Source organism: Mchenga conophoros, linkage group LG16 (genome assembly GCF_057382185.1).
Source record: "Mchenga conophoros isolate Kocher_MC1m ecotype Shallow Benthic linkage group LG16, M_conophoros_male_GT1.1, whole genome shotgun sequence".
NCBI lineage: Eukaryota > Metazoa > Chordata > Actinopteri > Cichliformes > Cichlidae > Mchenga > Mchenga conophoros.
The window spans coordinates 29,480,049-29,497,861 of NC_140541.1; the positions used below are offsets into that span (position 1 = coordinate 29,480,049).

At 40.1% G+C, this 17,813-nt stretch overlaps 2 protein-coding genes across 2 annotated transcripts in view; both read right to left on the minus strand.

Annotated features, from left to right (window-relative positions):
* Positions 1-9,906, minus strand: part of dars1 (aspartyl-tRNA synthetase 1) — a 31,625-nt gene extending 21,719 nt beyond the window's left edge. The window contains exons 1-2 of the mRNA XM_085249857.1: positions 9,752-9,906; positions 3,002-3,104 (exon numbers count right to left, since the gene is read on the minus strand). Coding sequence (XP_085105983.1) covers positions 3,002-3,104; positions 9,752-9,774 — 126 coding nt within the window. The 5' untranslated portion in view covers positions 9,775-9,906. The remainder of the gene's footprint in view (positions 1-3,001; positions 3,105-9,751) is intronic.
* Positions 9,907-12,649: 2,743 nt separating this feature from the next.
* On the minus strand, positions 12,650-14,763 carry LOC146557050 (C-X-C chemokine receptor type 4-like). The gene is made up of 2 exons (XM_085249700.1): positions 14,693-14,763; positions 12,650-14,318 (listed from the first exon to the last, which is right to left on the minus strand). The coding sequence occupies exons 1-2, from the start codon at positions 14,708-14,710 to the stop codon at positions 13,188-13,190; spliced, it is 1,149 nt and encodes a 382-aa protein (XP_085105826.1). The 5' UTR covers positions 14,711-14,763; the 3' UTR covers positions 12,650-13,187.
* Between the last annotated feature and the right edge of the window lie 3,050 nt (positions 14,764-17,813).

Consider the following 17,813-nt stretch of genomic DNA (forward strand, 5'->3'; position numbering starts at 1 on the left):
TCGATTTTTCATCTCACGCTACCAGGGATTTAAATACAAATAATAGACTGCAATTCAATCCCAGAGCCAAGACTTAGATGCTTAGAATGCACAGCTTATCCACACACTGCTCCAGCCCATCAAAGACAATGAGTAATGGCAGCAGGAGATATTGCTTTGTAATAGAAACAGTGTAAGTGAACAGATATTCTTTATCTCCGCGCTGACTTCTGGGCAAATAACTCTCAGAGCGCGATGAGATCGAGTCTTGGAAAAGTTACAGTTCCATTTTCTATGCAAATTGACATTGGTGTACAGAAATATCTAGTGGCAGTTGAGTGAATTGGAATCGCCCATTCTTGCTGTGAAAATCCCGTCACATGAATCCCGTCGATGGATGATATTACAGCTTGTGATCAAGTGCATGCAAACAGGCTACGGCCACGAAGCAAGCCGAGCCCCATCAGTCCCACAGAAACGACAAGTGCTGGCAGAAAACCCTTGCAAAAAAGCGCAAAGCAGAAAATAACGCAGCTAAGGCCCAATAAACATTCGGTTCAGCTTTGAGCTCTTCCCCTAGGCAATGCTTGCTATTCCAGCGCGATAGAGGCAGCAATATCCAGTGGATTAAACAGTGACAGCACCTGCTTCTTCCATGAAACATGCTGACTGGATGAATTCAGCTGGAAGAAAGGATTCTTTGCTGTTTTCACTATCACAGGCACTTCAGTCATGACACGACTATGCAAAGGGTGTCAAACTAGATGGCACATTTTCTAAAGATTCCCTTATTTATATCCTGCAGATTCTGCTCTAAAGGTACGCCTACGGGAAAGAAAAATATGTAAGATCACATCAGTATTAATATCTGTGCATTTCATTATTGGAGAAATGTTACCAATTCACAATTTTCAAACTTTCTGCTACTTTTTTTCCGTTTCTATATGGCCTTCATAGCAAATACAGCTCAAAGGGGAAAGAAGCGTATTAATCTGAAACTACGATTAGCAAATGTGACCTGAACATTGTCAGGACCTTGTCTGGAAGCCAAAATTGCATCAAAAGTCTAAGTGGTTAGCAGGCTTGCTGAATCACGTGTTTAAACAAGCAAACAGCTTCTCTTTCAGTTCTCTGATAACACAGGATAGGATGTGCAGCATCATATCTGCACACCATTTAGTGGGTGGAGCTGCTGTTCGCTGTGTTTAGTACAAAAAAACACCACTATTATCAGATCATCAGCCTAAGTTTGGGCAACAGCAGAAGTTCAGCAAAATGTCAAAGTTTGTGTAATATGAATAAATATGTGACTTCACTAGTTACTGTGACATTACAGAAGCCCGCTAACAACTAATCCATCTGCGTCACTGGACATCAAGAAACATATTACTCAATCTGCACGTTGGTGGAAAATGTGTTCATTTCACTTGGTGTGATGGGGAGATAAGTCTTTGCAGCTGAAAGATCTAGTATCCCATCTATCCATTGTTCATTTTGTGTAGGGCTGGGTGATATCTCAGTTTAGGTTATATCAATCGATACCCATACATGTTTCACAATATAGATGAAATAATAACTTCTGCCAAGCTTAAATGCTCCTTTTTACTCCTAAACAAAGATATACGTTTAATTTTGCAATTTGTAAGTGCTTACTTGTGCAGAAACATGCTTTCGACACAGTTTGCAGTGCATGCGGCTCCATGTAGGAATGTCTCCATGGAGCCAAATTCCTTGGACCCTTCTCTTATACAATGTCCTTGTGTTTAAGCCTCAGGCTGCGTCTGCTGGGTTGTTGTGTTTTGTAATGCTGTTGCTCAAGTTGACATTAACATGTTCTGTTGTTGTTGCCATTTATCTTGCTCAAACTGAAATACTAGCGTGTAAGGCTGCAGCAGCCCAGAGATTAGCACATGTGCTGCTGCCAGCTGCTCCTCCTACACTCTGTGCGTCAGCCCAACATGATGCGGCTTCAACTCTGTTTCGACATGATTGGTATGATGCGGCACTATCTTCAAACATAAAATACAGAAAGAATCAGTTATCGCCTTTATATTGACCCATCTTTATCTTTCTATCATCCAGCCCTACTTTTCTGTCTCTCATTCATGTCTGGGTCGTTGGGTCAGCAGTGTAGACGGAGAAGTCTTGACCTCCCTCTCTCCAACCACTTTCTCTAGCTCATCCAGTCTGCACCAGGATCTCCTCCTGGCCATCTCTACATTATTGTAGTGGAGGGGTTTGCATATCCCAATAATGCGTGAGGGGCCAGACAAAAGTGATTCAGAAAACCAAAGAAAAGAATTCAAGGCACCAGTTCACCCTGTCTGGGAACCAAAGTTACTGAGGCCTCACCCTAGAGCCAAGCCTGAGAAGGGTGCTTAAAGAAGAGTCTGTGGTGACGGGGCTTTAGCCCAAGGGCACAGTTGGGCACAGCCTGAAGAAACCCACCTTCCTGTGGGCTTTCCACTAGTAGTAATAACAACAACAGCTAGTACTAGTAACATTTAAGACAGAATAAAATGTTAGCAAATAATGGACTAAATTATTGTTAATATGAAACATGGAGTGTGCTGTACAAGTGATCAGAACAGGACTCAGGGGGTGAAGAGAAAACATAACAGAGTTGCTGGAATTGGATGAAGACTGGCCAAATTCAAATCAGGTGTGACTTATCTGTCCATTTTTTTAATGAAACATGGTGAAGGGGACAGAAGGTTGGCGACCCAACACAACACAGCACACCTGTCAGCTTCATTTATGGTGGGCAAAAGCACAGTATTACAATAAGTGGCAAAATGGTTCAAATGGCATACTAGGAAGGAACTTTTCACTTGGTGTAGAAGAAAATAGCACTTTGTTTGGGTGGATATAAACACAGCCAAAATGACAGGAATACTTAAACAATGGAGTCTCCAACCCAGCTGAACCCCAAATGCCCACACAACAGCACGTCACACCCTTACCAGCTGTACAAGGGTGGCGGATGCAAAACAACAAAACAGAAGAAAACAAAACATCTGACCATTTTGGCCTGTTTCTCAGCCTTCTTTGCAGCTTTCTCCGCTTCCTTCTGCTGTTTCTTCAGGGCTTTCTTTGACTGAGCCTGCTGCTCCTCCTCTGTTGCCCTGAAACAGGAAGAAATGCACAACATAAACATTTCCTTCGACTTCCACCTCCTATTTCTTGTGCATCCCACGAGGAAGTTATTGACCGCCTGGGAAAATTAATTCTGAACCATCACCACCTCCAGCCTTTAAGTATGCACTACTTTTATTCCCATTGTTGTTCCAAACAAAAACTGCTGGAGCCTGTGTGAACAGAGGCACGGCAGAGAAAAATCTGAACTAAGATCGCCTGGATAAACAGTGCAGCTTTAAGAAGATGCTAGCCTGAAAATCTAACATAGAAAAATGGAGCTCATTCAATTATGATAACACTGTGATAACACCGTGCCTTATCAGAAAGTAAAAGATGTCTGTATTTGCACAAAAACCACCATACTACACAGCACAACATAACGCAGGAGCTGATAAGTATTCAACTTTTTCTTGTAGAAAAATTTGGTTTATGCAAGCAACAGGTCAACAGACACTCTCATATGTAGGTGAACATGTAAGTCACAAAAGAACATAACGGTAAAAAAGATAAGCAGAGATAAAACAATCATATAAAATATTGGGACTTTTTGCTTTTCCGTCAGCTGTTGTAAACGTGTGCTAAGATGACAGGTGTATGAATGAGACCAGGTGTCTAATCCTGAAGGAAGCACGCAAGCTATAAAGGACCCGCTCCTATTTAGTCACAGGAAATAACACGGATCAAAGGCCAACTATGAATAGCAATAAAACCTAAACAAGACACAGAAATCACAACATATTTTGACTTCAGACCAAACTCGTACTTCCCCCAAGGATCCAAATTTAATAGTGACACCACTGTCCCAACAACCACCACTGAGATCTTTTATGATTTAGAACCACACCATATATTTTCCCATTGAAATGACAAAAAATACACCACGATTCAGGTGGTGAGGCTCATTCTAATTCATCCATCCATTCGCTTCCGCTTATCCTTTTCAGGGTCGCGGGGGGTGCTGGAGCCTATCCCAGCTGTCATAGGGCGAGAGGCGGGGTACACCCTGGACAGGTCGCCAGTCTGTCGCAGGGCCAACACACAGGGACAGACAACCATTCGCACTCACATTCACACCTAGTGGCAATTTGGATTATCCAATTAACCTATCCCCACAAGCTGCATGTCTTTGGACGGTGGGAGGAAGCCGGAGTACCCGGAGGGAACCCACGCAAACACAGGGAGAACATGCAAACTCCACATAGAAAGACCCCGCCCTGATGGTGGAATTGAACTCAGGACCTTCTTGCTGTGCGGCAACAGTGCTAACCACCGTGCCACCGTGCTGCCTCATTCTAATTCAGCACACATGAAATTCAAATGTTTCTCACCTACACCTAAAACTCTTTGCCACATTATCCTGTTTTAAAAGACAGTTTGAGGCAGCCTATTGGTTGGTCTGTTGCTACCTTGTGCTATAAGCGTGTTTGGAACCTGGATGAAAACGGCACGAAGCAGACCAATTAAAATGCACTCAGGTTGTATTATTCATGTGTTCTGCCAACCGGCTGAATTCGTTAAACTGGATCAACAGCCTTCCCCCCCAGGCGAGTGAGATCAGCCTGTGGTGCAGATGTCCACATGCATTTATAGTCAACAAACTCTAAGCCTTTGTATTTGTTAAAAAACACATCATTTAATGACAGACATACTGCCATATGTTGCACAGTCAGCTTTTTTTTTGCAGTTAACACATGCATAGTATAGATCACATGGACGTGTGCCCAACAGTTACAAAGTCCTAACACAACATATTATTGTAACAACATTTCTAATATTACCATATCATAAAAGACAAACAGTTAATAATAGTTTAATATGAAACAAAGTGGTACCAGTCATTGTCTCAGTCATTGGCTGAGACTCAGCAGTGTAAAGGATGTCACCAGAGCAGCAGAAAGCTCTTATACTCACATAATAGCCCTGCGTACTAGGGATGGACCGATCCGATATACAGTATCAGTCCGATTCAGACCTAAATTACTGGAATGGATATCGGGGAGAAATAAAAATTTAACTCCATCTATTACATTTCACAAAAGCACCTCACAAAACTAACCCAGGTAGTGACCTTAGCACGTTGGAGCAGTGTGCATCACGTGACAGAGCGGCTGTTGCGTGCGAGACCCGTTAGTGGTCTGGAGTTACTTCACACCGAAAGCATCTGGAGCCTCGCTACGTGCTGCCAAACCGGCATTTCATCTCCAAGCAAGCATTCCCAGAGAAGTAAAGCAAGTGTGTAAGTTCATCTCTGAACGTTTGTAAAGCATTCCTACGTTAAGCTTAACAACCGATACATGGAGCTCAGATGTTTGTGCGTTGTCATAGCTAAGTCTGACTGTACAATGGATGGACTCAAGTTTTACTTTGGAAAAAAAAACAAAAACAAAAAAAAAACAGTGTTGCAGCCTAAACAGTTCTGTGGTTCAGAAAAACCCTATGAAAGACACTTTTATTCATACTTGTGTTAAGTTTTGCACAGAAATTACACAAAATCCACTCTCAGGTTAAATGTGATAGAAACAGCTTACACTTACATCCATCTTGACAAAAGGTGAGTGTCATGAAGCCGTGTTTGCATTTATTTGCACTGCTTTCCACTCTGGATGTCTATTTATGTTAAGCTTTAAGCATAAAGGGGTCCATTCTACAACCTGATGTTTTTAGTTGTTCAACATAAACATTATTTTGTGCTGATGTGCTTCTTTTTTTCAGAAAGAAAGAGTTTTTGAAATCTCCATCAAATTTAATTTTAAATTACTTTTTGAAATATTACTTTAAATACTTAGATTTAAAGTTCTGCTAGAAGTTTAAATGAAAAGATCAGTATTACTGAACTGCAAAATATTTTGGGTGCAGTGTAATTTTGCATACAGGTATAATAGAATAGCTTTAGTGTTTTGTCTTTTTAAATTTGAGTATGAACTTATACAAAATGCAGCAAGATATATATGCATTAAAAAACAGTTTTACTGATTATAAAATAGATTATATCGGATTCATATCGGTATCGGCAGAAATCTAAATTTATGATATCGGATATAAAAAAAGTGGTATTGTGCCATTTCTACTGTCTACACGAGATGTGTCTAGCTACGTCACACCAACCAGAGACTACTGAACATCAGCGATATTGAGCAACTTCATGACACTGCAGGCTAAAAAAATACTAGCAACAAATAGAGGTTGGGATAGCGTTGACTGACTTGACCTAGCAACAAATACATTAGGCTATCTAGGGACATTCTCCTTGGTGTCTTCAGCAGTTTCTTCCCCTGTAGTTGCCTAAAGTTGCTAAAAGTCATTGACTTCACTGGCTCTCCCAGTTTCCCTGTTTCTTCCTCCTCCTCCTTTATGACTCCTTCCAAGCAGTCATAAACTACTGACTCTTACCAGAATAGCCAATAAAATGCATGCCACTTCAAACATGTTTTGCGTTTGCACCTATCAACTTTCAAAAGTCATTTAATGGCAATAATAGACTCATGGAGCTGTAGGGATTAAGGATTATAGCTATAATGTCAGTGGCTGATATCAAATAACATGAAATGAGAGAAACACTATGCAAAATGACAGCACACACAAGGGAACTGATGTGTTATTAATCTTCTATTTCATGCTACCAAGCTGGTGACTCCACTCATTCAAACTGGCTGGTGAGATGTTAATCTAAAGCTTTACAGCAGCTTGTCTGCAAATAACTAAGCTGGCAGTCTCAACACAAACATTGTAAGTACCGTGATATTTACTTTGGACTTTTTTTCTGCTTTACACGTGCTGATTTTTTATTTTTATGGTGACTCACTCACGGTCTATTGTAGTTTTGAATGACTTAACCATCCACTTTAAAGTTTTGATGTGGCCCATAAATGGAAATGGCACGAGTAAAGCAGACTCTAGAATGAGCATGAACAAAAACCATCAAGTCTGACATCTGCAAACGTGACTTTTAAACTACCTTTGTCCAGTAAAGTTATTCTTTAAAATCCTCTGGGCTGTTAGCCTTCTTAAGTTATTAATCATGTATGAAAAGGACAAACATTCTGCTCACCAGATTATTTTCTTTAAAATGAATACAGACCTCCAAAAACCCAAGATAACCACAGCTATCATTTAAAGGAGAACAGATGATAGTAAAAGTTATTTTCAACTTTGCAAGTAATAGAATCAGTTTATCATATTTTAAAGTGAAAGGATAATTGGAATAGCTGACCTCTCGCATTTACACTTGTGGTCAAAAGTATACACTAGCATTTGGTTTAATGTCCCTCAGTAAGTCACACCTCGACCAGACATTTTTCGTAGCCTTCAACAAGTTTCTGAAGACCTGGCCACTCCAGTAGTTTAATGTTAGCCTGTTTTATCCATTCCAAAACCAGTTTTGATTTGTGTTTGACATCTTTTTCCTGTTTGAACATTCAATTAAATCAAAGTTTAATTGAATTCAACTGTCTATTGATTTTAGGTGCAGTGAAGAATTTAAATGTAGTCCTCCTTACTTATTCAGTTCACTCTGTGCACTATACCAGTATCACTGGCAGCAACTAAGCCCCAGAACATGATGCTACCACCACCATGCTTGACAGATGCCCCAGTGGTCTTAAGTCTAAAAGCCTGACTTTTACTCCTCCTATTAGCAATCTCTGCCTCATTTGACCTCAAAGCTTTTCTCTAGAAGGCATTTGGCTTGTAAATGTGGGCAACTGCAAATTACAGTCAAAGTTGGAAGCATTGACTTTAGAGCATGGGATTCTTTCTTGGTGAGCAGCCTCTTAGTCCATGGCAATCTGCTCTTTAAGTCTGATGTCATTAGCCACGCCTGGGCCCAAACTCTGCTGCAGGTCCCTAAGTCAAACTATCACTGCGGCATCATTCAGAGTTGAAAAACTGTCTAAATTCTTTCATCTGTAATAAAATGATCAGTGTGGCTGCTGGACCAGTTTAACATGCAGGCATCCATGAAAACAGAATTTATGAAATTTAACGGAGTTAGAAGTTAGCCGGGAGTTAGCTCGTTAGTTTCCAGCTAAATAAAATATACCAGGTTCAGACTGAGAGAGTTCTGAAACAAATTAAGACCTACAGCTCTGCTATCATTTCCGACATAAATGAAGACAGGAAAGTAAACAGCAGTGATGTTTTGTAGGGTTACTCAGGTTTGGCTCGCTGGTACATAATGATGTGCTACGTGATCGCTAGCAACACAGTTATGTTAGCATAATATAAACACAGTGAAGCTGGAGGATGAGTGCTAACTTTTTTCCCCCCAATGTGTTAATGTGAGGATTCCCAATGGTTAGGGAAAAATGCAATCACATGGCAGGATGCTGTAAATGGACCGAACTTCAGTCAGGAGAACAACTGCAATATGAGGTTAGTCATTACTATACTGCTGCATCGGCTGGGCTGTAGTTACATCGTAAGGTTTTAAAAACTGAACTTTGAAATGAATAGTGGTAATAAAAGCCGAGAGAGGCCGACAGTGGTCACTGACTGTTTTTAGGGGCTTGTTGAGAATAAACAGAACAAGATACAAAGCATTAAAACACATTAAAAACACAGCAGCCTTAATAAGCGCAGAGTGGTTTGGGCCTGGAAGCAGGGTTCATCACGTCATCACTTAAAGACCGGATATAAAACTCTGCAGTGGACAGTGACGATGGTGATACAGTAGTTTCCAGTTCATGACAGGCTTGAGCACTGGTGGTTCCTGTTTTGTTTATGAACATCTTCCAAACTTTGGCGAAGTGGTGACACATCTGAACACTATTTGTGTACAATTGTTAGAGCTGACAATCTTGGCATTTTGATCAGCTACGTGCTCGAAAGAGAAACTACCAGTTGTTGCCAATCGTGATCACTACTGAGGACTTAACAATGGGGCTTTCAAGAAGAAGAAAAAAAGACCTAGAACATTTAGCACTATTAAAATTAGTGAGTGTATGTATACAGTTAAACCTGTATGTATACCTTGGATTTAAACACAGCTATTTTTCCCCCTTTGTCCCGTTTTCTTTGTTAATTCATTAAAGATTTATACTGTACAATCATTCCACCCTGGAATTAAAAAAACAGTTCAAAGAAATCATTCCAATTAAAAATTACCATAACATTCATGCCTGTAATGAGACTATGCAAACTTCTGATCACAGCTGTACATGACGCATTGAGAGTATATATAGTGCAGCTAATGTGTGAAAGATCTGCTTAAATGTGACATTATTTAATTCAGATTCCAGGTTTGACTCAGCTGCAAAGACACACAAGTAAAGTATAATATTTTAAAACAATTTGAACCCACTTATAAAACCATCAGAACACCTGTACCACTTCTAAGAGGTCGTATTATCTTCTTAAAACTTCTCACCAGAAAATCGAGTGAAGCCAGTATGAAGTCAAATTTTACAGCAATGTGAGCAGGTTAAGCTAGTCATGGCTTCGTTTTGTTTTTTGTCTCACACTTCTTACACCTTTAAGCTTTTAATTTTGCAGCAGCAGAACTTTAAAGTGTCTGATGCAATCATCTGTCATATTAAGGCAATGCTAGCCGCCTGCTCTCCGAGTTAGCATACCGCAGTAAGATCATTTTGCGCTCTGAGATCTGAGGCACAGCTTAACACTTTATTCATATTCTTACCCCTGCAATTCTTCTTTCGTCATGTCGACTTATTCGCTTGTAAAAACTTGGGAGAAAATGTTTCACGACTGTGTGACAGTGAGGAGCACGACATCAGCTGTTCGCAGCATGCACGGGAACAAGGGACCTGTTTTGACGGCGCACAGAATACCGGATGTTCGAGATCCCGGCTAGAAACTAAATTGCACTACGCAGTTCCGACTGACTGAGGTTTATCCGGCAGGTTGACAGAGCAGACAAAACAGCCCTATTGCAAACAAATGAAGGAAATTTATAGAAATCAAGAGTAATCTGTTGAAAAGGTGCAAAACAATCAAGGAAGCACGTTCAAGCCCTTTGTTTTTCTCCTGTTTTTTTTAAATCAATGTTCAGACTGAGACGATAAAAGAGTATTCTCTAAAAACAGGTTGAGATAACAGATGTAAGTCCTAGATCCAAAACGACATCATGTCTAAGCCCAAAGTCTCTTATAATATTATACAATAGAAATTAAAGAAAATGTATGTTCCCCAATATAAAACTTAATATTGGCAGCTGATTTAAAATACCAAGTTCAAAGAATTTTCCAGTAAGCAGTTACAATGCACATACTTTTCTTTGTTATCATGAATTAAAGTGGGACTCTGCAGATTAAACAGAACATATTAATGTTTTGTTTTTGTTTTTTTTTTTAAAGAGTTACTATTATTAATAACAGAAATTATTTTTGGTGGCAAAAAACTGACTATTTGCAGACTGTGGTCTTAAGTGACTTCCACTGATGGCACTTTATTTCCAGAAAAAAAATGTATTGTATGCTCATCACTCTTATTTCACTGATGGGTTACAAAACAATTACATTTAAGAAAGTAACATCTGAACTAATGAACTCAGCCCACCAATGGCAACATACACACAAGGAAAACAACAAAAGTGACCACATGTGTGGGCTGTTTTACACATCCACATGAACACTAAAAGTGACACTCCATGAAATTACTTTCACGCCTTTGGTTGAGTGCACTAAGTGCATCCAGGTATCCAGTGACCTTTGGAGGAATGACGTGCACAGCGAGTGATGGTGGTTTGAATACAGTGGGGGTGTCATCAAAGCTTTTCTCAGGCTCTTACCCACAGGAGCTCCTGATAGAGGAAGCAGCCTTCCTGCTGCTCACTTTTCAACCAAAACAACATAACCTTTAGTGGAGCATGTAACCGCCCTGTGGCATTTGTGTTTCTTTCCTGCTTAGCTCGCATTAGTCCTTTAAAATCATCTCTGCGCTTACCGGACATGTCACTCATAATTTTAATATACATCTCTCGACAGGAACAGTTAAATGAGCCCCTGCGCACACTGAACAATAGGCTGAAGTCCCAGTCTGAAACTTTGCACCAGAATCCATAGAGATAATGAATGACCAATTGAAACAATTTCCTCCCTACTTCAACAGCTTTGGCCTTTAACCCAGAAAGCCAAACAAGAAACACTTCTCTGCACGGGTTTGTTTTGCCTGCTACATCACATGTCAGAAAGTTTGCATTTTTGCAAGAGAGGATATTGATGTTTTGCAACAAAAAACACAACACTGACAGTGCAGTAGGGCAGCAGTGTAGACTTGAGTTGTTCAACGGTATATTTTGACCAAACAGAGAGAATAATGGCTTTAATAATGGATGAAAGGGCACCTTCTTGCAGCCAAGGATGGATTCCCTCGGGGGGCTGACCACTTAAAATTTATGCACTTAAATGGGCACTTTAGTCAGTCTCAAGGAAAACGGCATCTGCGTATCCAATTTATTATACCGATGCTCTGTGTTTCTGAAAAGGAAATTATCAAAACATATAATCTGTCAAGTCCATTAACAGATGATACAGATATTTCTGTGTTCAATACCTGATATCAATTCATTCGAGTAGTGCATAACCCTGATATGTGTAATCTGAGTGCAATCTTGCACACGATAGTTGTGATGATCACCATCCAGCAAAAAGGAATGCAGATCAAGAACAATTATGTGAGTTATGTGAGTACAGTAAAGGGTATTTTCCTGCACTTTGTGATGAAAGCAAACTGTTATGCTAATTTTGGATCGTTTGGGTCCATTTCCAAATCCAAAAAGCGCCTCATGTTTAATTCTGCTTTACTGTGAGAGGAAAATACCCACTAACTTTGTGGGTGAATGGAAGCACTTCTCACCTTTTCTATATGTAAAGACATGGAAATGTATCTCAGTTGGAGCTTTGAATGAATGAATGACTGCACTGCATGGCGCAGCAGCTTGATGCAAGGACTTCTCACCTCTTCTACATGTAGACATGGAAATCCACTGAATAAATGCCAGGGCTGCATTGTACTGCAGCCATTTGATGGCTTTATTCTACTTGAAAGCTATTGTTGTCCTTCCTAGCCCGAGCATCTGTCTGTCTTTGTTCTTTGCACATTAAATGTTTAAAGTGATGAAAGAAGATAAAAGATTCAGAACAGAAAGACTGGTGCGTCTGTTCAAAGAAATATATTTTATGTTATCACTGTATAATATCAGATTTAATCCTTCTTATTTTGCTTCAGTTCTGAATGATTATTTCCATTCTGTGAGTCAAAGAATGACCAAGTTGAGTCATTGAACTTCTGAATGACAGGGAATGATAAAAGTCAATAAGTCAAAGGGGACCTTAATCTTTCTTAAGACCCATATGGTCACTAATTAAAATTGAAGACTTTAGCTTTTGTGTCACAGCTGCTTAAGATGTAAAAGTGCACAGATGTTCTTGCAATTAAAGGGCCTGTCTGTTCATTCCTCCTGCTTTTCAGCCAGTTCAGGTGGTGACATTTGTGTGACACTCCCCCAACCCCCTTGATAATACACATGCACACACGGGAGTAGAAGCCAGTGAAAAGGCGCACCACAAAATATGTTTGAGTTTCTTTTATTTTCAATACAAACACATAAAAAACAGTACAAAAAATCATTTTGAAGGACTTTTACAAAAGTTATTTTACAAAACTCCAGTGTGGATGACAGCAATAAATTATAGCTTTCAGATAATCGCACAGCTTAGGTGCGAACATAGATATGCTACAAACTATGTACATGTTTCAAAAAGCAGCTACCAGTCCTAAAAACCCCCAGAAAGGACATTGTGTGTCCGAGCTTTGATACAGCATCAAAGACTATAGGATAAAAACTAGGACAATGGGTATTGATTGTAAAACTGAATGAATGGAAATGAGGCACTGCCTGAGGACACGATCTGCTTTGAGGAACAGAAAATAAAATACAGAAAATAAGAACCACAAAAGCCACACGACTGAAGTACAAAGGCACACACACACACAAAAAATTTTCACGTATAAAAACTCTTTCATTTACAATTGTACAGATTGTAGTTCTTTGAAATTACAGCTTAGCTTTTTCACTCCTGAGAGTATCAAGTCACAAACTCCGAGGCTGACAGTTAACTTGACAAAACACTCGAGGACTCCGACTCGGTTGACACAGATGAAATTGGCCCTCGCTTTTTTGTCATGAGAGTCACTTTCTGACTTGATCTGCTGCTCGCTGTCAGTGCACTCTTAGCTGATTTCTTAAACTTAACTCCCAAGAAAGCATAGAGGATGGGGTTTAGGCAGCAGTGAAAATAGGCTAGCGCCTCAGTGACAGAAATCCACTTGCCCAGCGCTTGCTGCAGTTCACATGAGGGGGTGAGCACATTCAGCATCACGAGGTTGTCCAAAAAGATGCCAACACAGTAGGGGAGCCAGCAACAAAAAAAGCAAAAGATAAGAATGACTGTGGTCTTCAATGCCTTTTTCTTCAGTGTCTGGCCCTTTGCGCCTTGTGCCAGCTTTGTTATGATAATGCAGTAGCAGATGAGGATAACCAAGCCTGGCAGAATGAAGCCCACCAGGATGTGCTGGAAGCGGAAAACAACTATCCATATGACGTCACTTTCCACTGGATACATGCGCTGGCAGATAGTCCTGGAGTCTGCCGTTTCCTTGCTTTCTTCTTTCAAGTTGATATTTGAAGAGCTCACGCTCTGCACTCTTGCAAAGACCATGTCAGGTATGGTCAGAATGGTTGCCGGCAGCCACACACCCACGTAGATCACTCTATTTGCAAGAAGCTTCCTCGTGGCTTGGCTGTTGGTAGCCCGTACAACTGCCAAGTATCTGTCCAGACTGATGAAGGCCAGAATCAGCACGCTACTGTACAGGTTGATGGTGTAGATCATGTGCACAGACACGCAGAGGAAACCTCCAAAGTACCAGTTTTTGGCTACATCCACAGCCCAAAAGGGCAGAGTGAGGACAAACAGGAGGTCAGCGACAGACAGATGGAGCCGGTACTTGTCTGTCATTGTTTTGACCTTTTTCTGGTAACCCATGACTAGTACAACTAATCCATTACCAACTATCCCAAGAATGGATATTATTCCGTACACTGTAGGTAGGAAGATTTTGTTGAAGTCATTGCTGAATGTCTGGCCACAGATCTCCGGTATATTCAGGTCTGTAAAATCAAATCCAGACCCTTCTGATATGTTGTCAGAAGTGTTGCTGGTAAAACTATAATCATAGTTGAACTGGAAAAGAGAAAAAAAGATTCAAAAGTTAGAAAACAGAAGAGATCTAAGAGGATCATTTAATTACTTAAGAGCGGCAGATTACCTAAAAATTTATTATACATCTCCTATAAATACATTATAATATTTTATGATAACTTTTGTCTTAAGTTGGAAGTGACAATGAGAAAGTCCTCTTCTTCAAATTACTTTCTATCTTCAAATTACTTTTATATGGAAGGAGACACTAAGTTTAAGACCAGTGAATTACTCGACTGCAAACACGTGGAAAAATATAAACTTTATTCACGCAAAAAAGAAAGAAAAAAGTCACACATACAACAAGAAAAAACAATCCCACACACAGGTTGGGGGAACAACAGAAAAACACTCACCTCCACGCTTTCATCCATGGTGATAACAATCCAACTTTGGGACTAGTGAGTAAAGGTTGGCATGAGACGCACGACGATAGTTGTTTGTTTCAGCGCCTGCCAATAAATACTATTCCGTGCCATTAACTCCTCCCCCGAAAGGGAGGGAGGGGCAGCAGCAGGATGCACGCAAAGTCTCCAAAAAGGTTCGCTATAAATCAAACTTCTGTACTTGTGGTAAGGGCGTTTGTGAAAGTATGTGTTTGAAAAACGTTTGGTTTTACCTGCTACATTAAAAAAAAAGCGAGGAGCTGAAGTACGCGTCTGGAAACGGTGTATTAAACCAATTTGGCAACTGTGAAAAATGTGAAATTAATGAAATCTCGGATTAGGTTCAAGAATAAACATTTTTCTTGATGTTTTGTCCCCTTTTCATTAAATCTCGATAGATTTGTGTTTTTTAAATGTAAAAAGTTAAGAGCGCTGCAGTGAAATGTGCTCACTCAATGACGTTTTGGAGAACATATAAATACCATCACACGCGATTACAGACACTAAAAGAGGAAAAAGGGTCCCTACAAAAGTCCCAACAGTTGAGTTATATGGAAATTAGGGCAATTTTAGGATTACACGGGTTTTTTCACGTTACACGTAATCTGGCTCACATTTAGCGCTTCACTCCTCAGGCTGCGTAAAGTGAGGTCTGACATTTAAGCTGGTCATTAAGCCCCCACACCCTCGCTGTCTTATATTTCTCCTAACAAATCACTTAATAACCGTTTCCGATGACAGATTTCATCAGTAGAGGACTGAGTTTCTCCTCACCTTTATACACAACCTGTCACTTTTCAAGCGCTGTTATGTCTGCGCTCTTAAGTGCTAAATGACCCCCAGCGGATCTAAAAAAGAACCACACACCCTATAACTTTTTTTTTTCCAAACGGCTTTCAAGCCTCAGTGTGCAAAGCATTCATTCTCCCACGGCTCCACCAAACCACTCTGATTTCAGTTGGGTAATGACAACGCGACCGGGCCACACAAAACTCCCCGCCCTCCTCTGAGACGGAACTGACGGTAGTTTGAAACTAAATATGCTCCACGTGGCACGCAAATACCACTTCTTGTCTTTGATATATGAGAGCAGTGATAGATTTTGTGAGTCCCATCTTCATCACTGATCTCCTCCTTATGATAAGGGCTGATCTTGGCTTTCTAGACGCATTCGTTTTGAATTATGGGAGACACGTGTTTCCCCCCCTTGTCTATATCAACTCTGAGCACATTTATAAAGCGGTATATCAAAAGTAGGCATCATTAAAGTTTAAAAGCTGAAAGCACTCTGTTAGAGACACATACCGTTTAAAAACATTAACAGCCTTGAAAAAGTCTCCACAGTTCACAATTTAATTAAATAAAATTGGCAGTGAGATCTAACAAAGGTTTAAGAGAACATCCTGGTGCTCAAAATGAGGAAGTTTTTTTTGGAAAATACCATAGTCATGCCTTATTCATGAAATTCCTGCTAATATAAGAAGATGGACCGAAACTGCCATTTATTTGTTTTGTGGCTGTGGCATTATGTTTCTACTACAATAAAATGTCGAATGTAAAAAACGAATATAGGTGACCTAAGGAGAGTCAGTCCTGCTTGTCACTCAAACTGATGTAATGAATTGATATTAGCCGTTCAGTCAAGGCGTGTGCATCTTTCTGTCCTTGATGTATTTGTAAAATCCCCGGCAGTGCGGCTGAGACAGAGATGTGCATTTTACGTTTTCACTTTCTGTAGTTGTGGCGTGTGCAGCTTGCTGTACGTGTAAAAGTAAAAATGAAACAACTGTAGTAAATAGCACAGATCAATATTCTCAGAGATATTAATCACGCATCACTGGATATGAATTAAAGCGATTGAAACGGTTACGCGTTGAAACTCTGCTGTAGATTAATCCTGTTTGTTGTTCTCAGATCCCCATGCAGCTGGACTCCTGAGGGGAGGAAACAAGGGGAACCTGCAGCTCAGAGAAAGGCCACTGTATTGGTATGATGCTGTTATCAATGCCGTTCAGACGGAGACAGTTGTTCTGTTATCAGTCCACGAGCAGAACTGCTGGATTTCATCTCAGTGCTGAATAACACAGAGCATTTAATTTTCTACATTCCATAAATCATTTTGGCCACAGAGGGGAATTCTAATGACTCACTTTTTGAAGATATTTTCAGAACTATTTTTCTTTCTCAAGCTTTTGTAGGTTGAAAACCAAACATTTTGCTTATATTCCCAAGGCCTGTTTTCAATTCCAAGGTTTTGTGTTGTGGATTTAAAGGTTTTTGAAATTACACAGCTGAGAAACACACAGCTGCAGCAGTCTAAACTATGCTTTTTGAGGGACACTTAAAAAAAAGACTTAGCAGGCTATTGGATAAAGCATCAAGCTATTATAATCTGTTACGGGCTATTTTCAGTCAGGTCAGTGGAGGGAGCAAGTTGGCAAATCCAATTATTAATGAAACCAGCTGAAAGTGGAGCAAAAATTAAGAAATACTTGTGTTGTAGTAGCTCATACAGCGTCTGATGTAAGTCTTGCCCATGCTGGTTTCAAATGTCACCCCACACTTGAAAGGTCTTTATAAATAGTAATCACTCTTATAGGCTTGGCCTTGTAGTCCAGAAAGTGCCTTATTATGTTCTAATAGGTGATAAGCAGAAAACAACCCAGATCATGTAGGAGACCTAGAGTGGCATTCCTTGTAAACTCTCACCACTGAGTAGTTTTTGGTGCCTAAATATAATCAAATAATGAGTCTTAATCTTCTTTTTTGGTGCTGAAAAATTAAGCCAAAGCAGAAAAACAAAGAACTGCAGTTCCTCTAACGGCCATGTGAGGTTTTCTCCAACCACCCTATAGACGACTATGTTAAAATACCCAATTAGCAGCATTAAAGCCCAAGTTTACAGCCTAGTACCTTTTCAAAAACAACTATACAGTGGGTGGATTTCAAACTTGACATTGAAGTTAAAGACATAGTTGCTTTGATTGCAAAATGTCCTTACACAAGGAGTGTAGCAGATAGCTTTCTGTTTGCCCTCACTTCTGCTAATTTGACACATTGAACTGTCCGACTTTATCATGTTTGTGGTCTT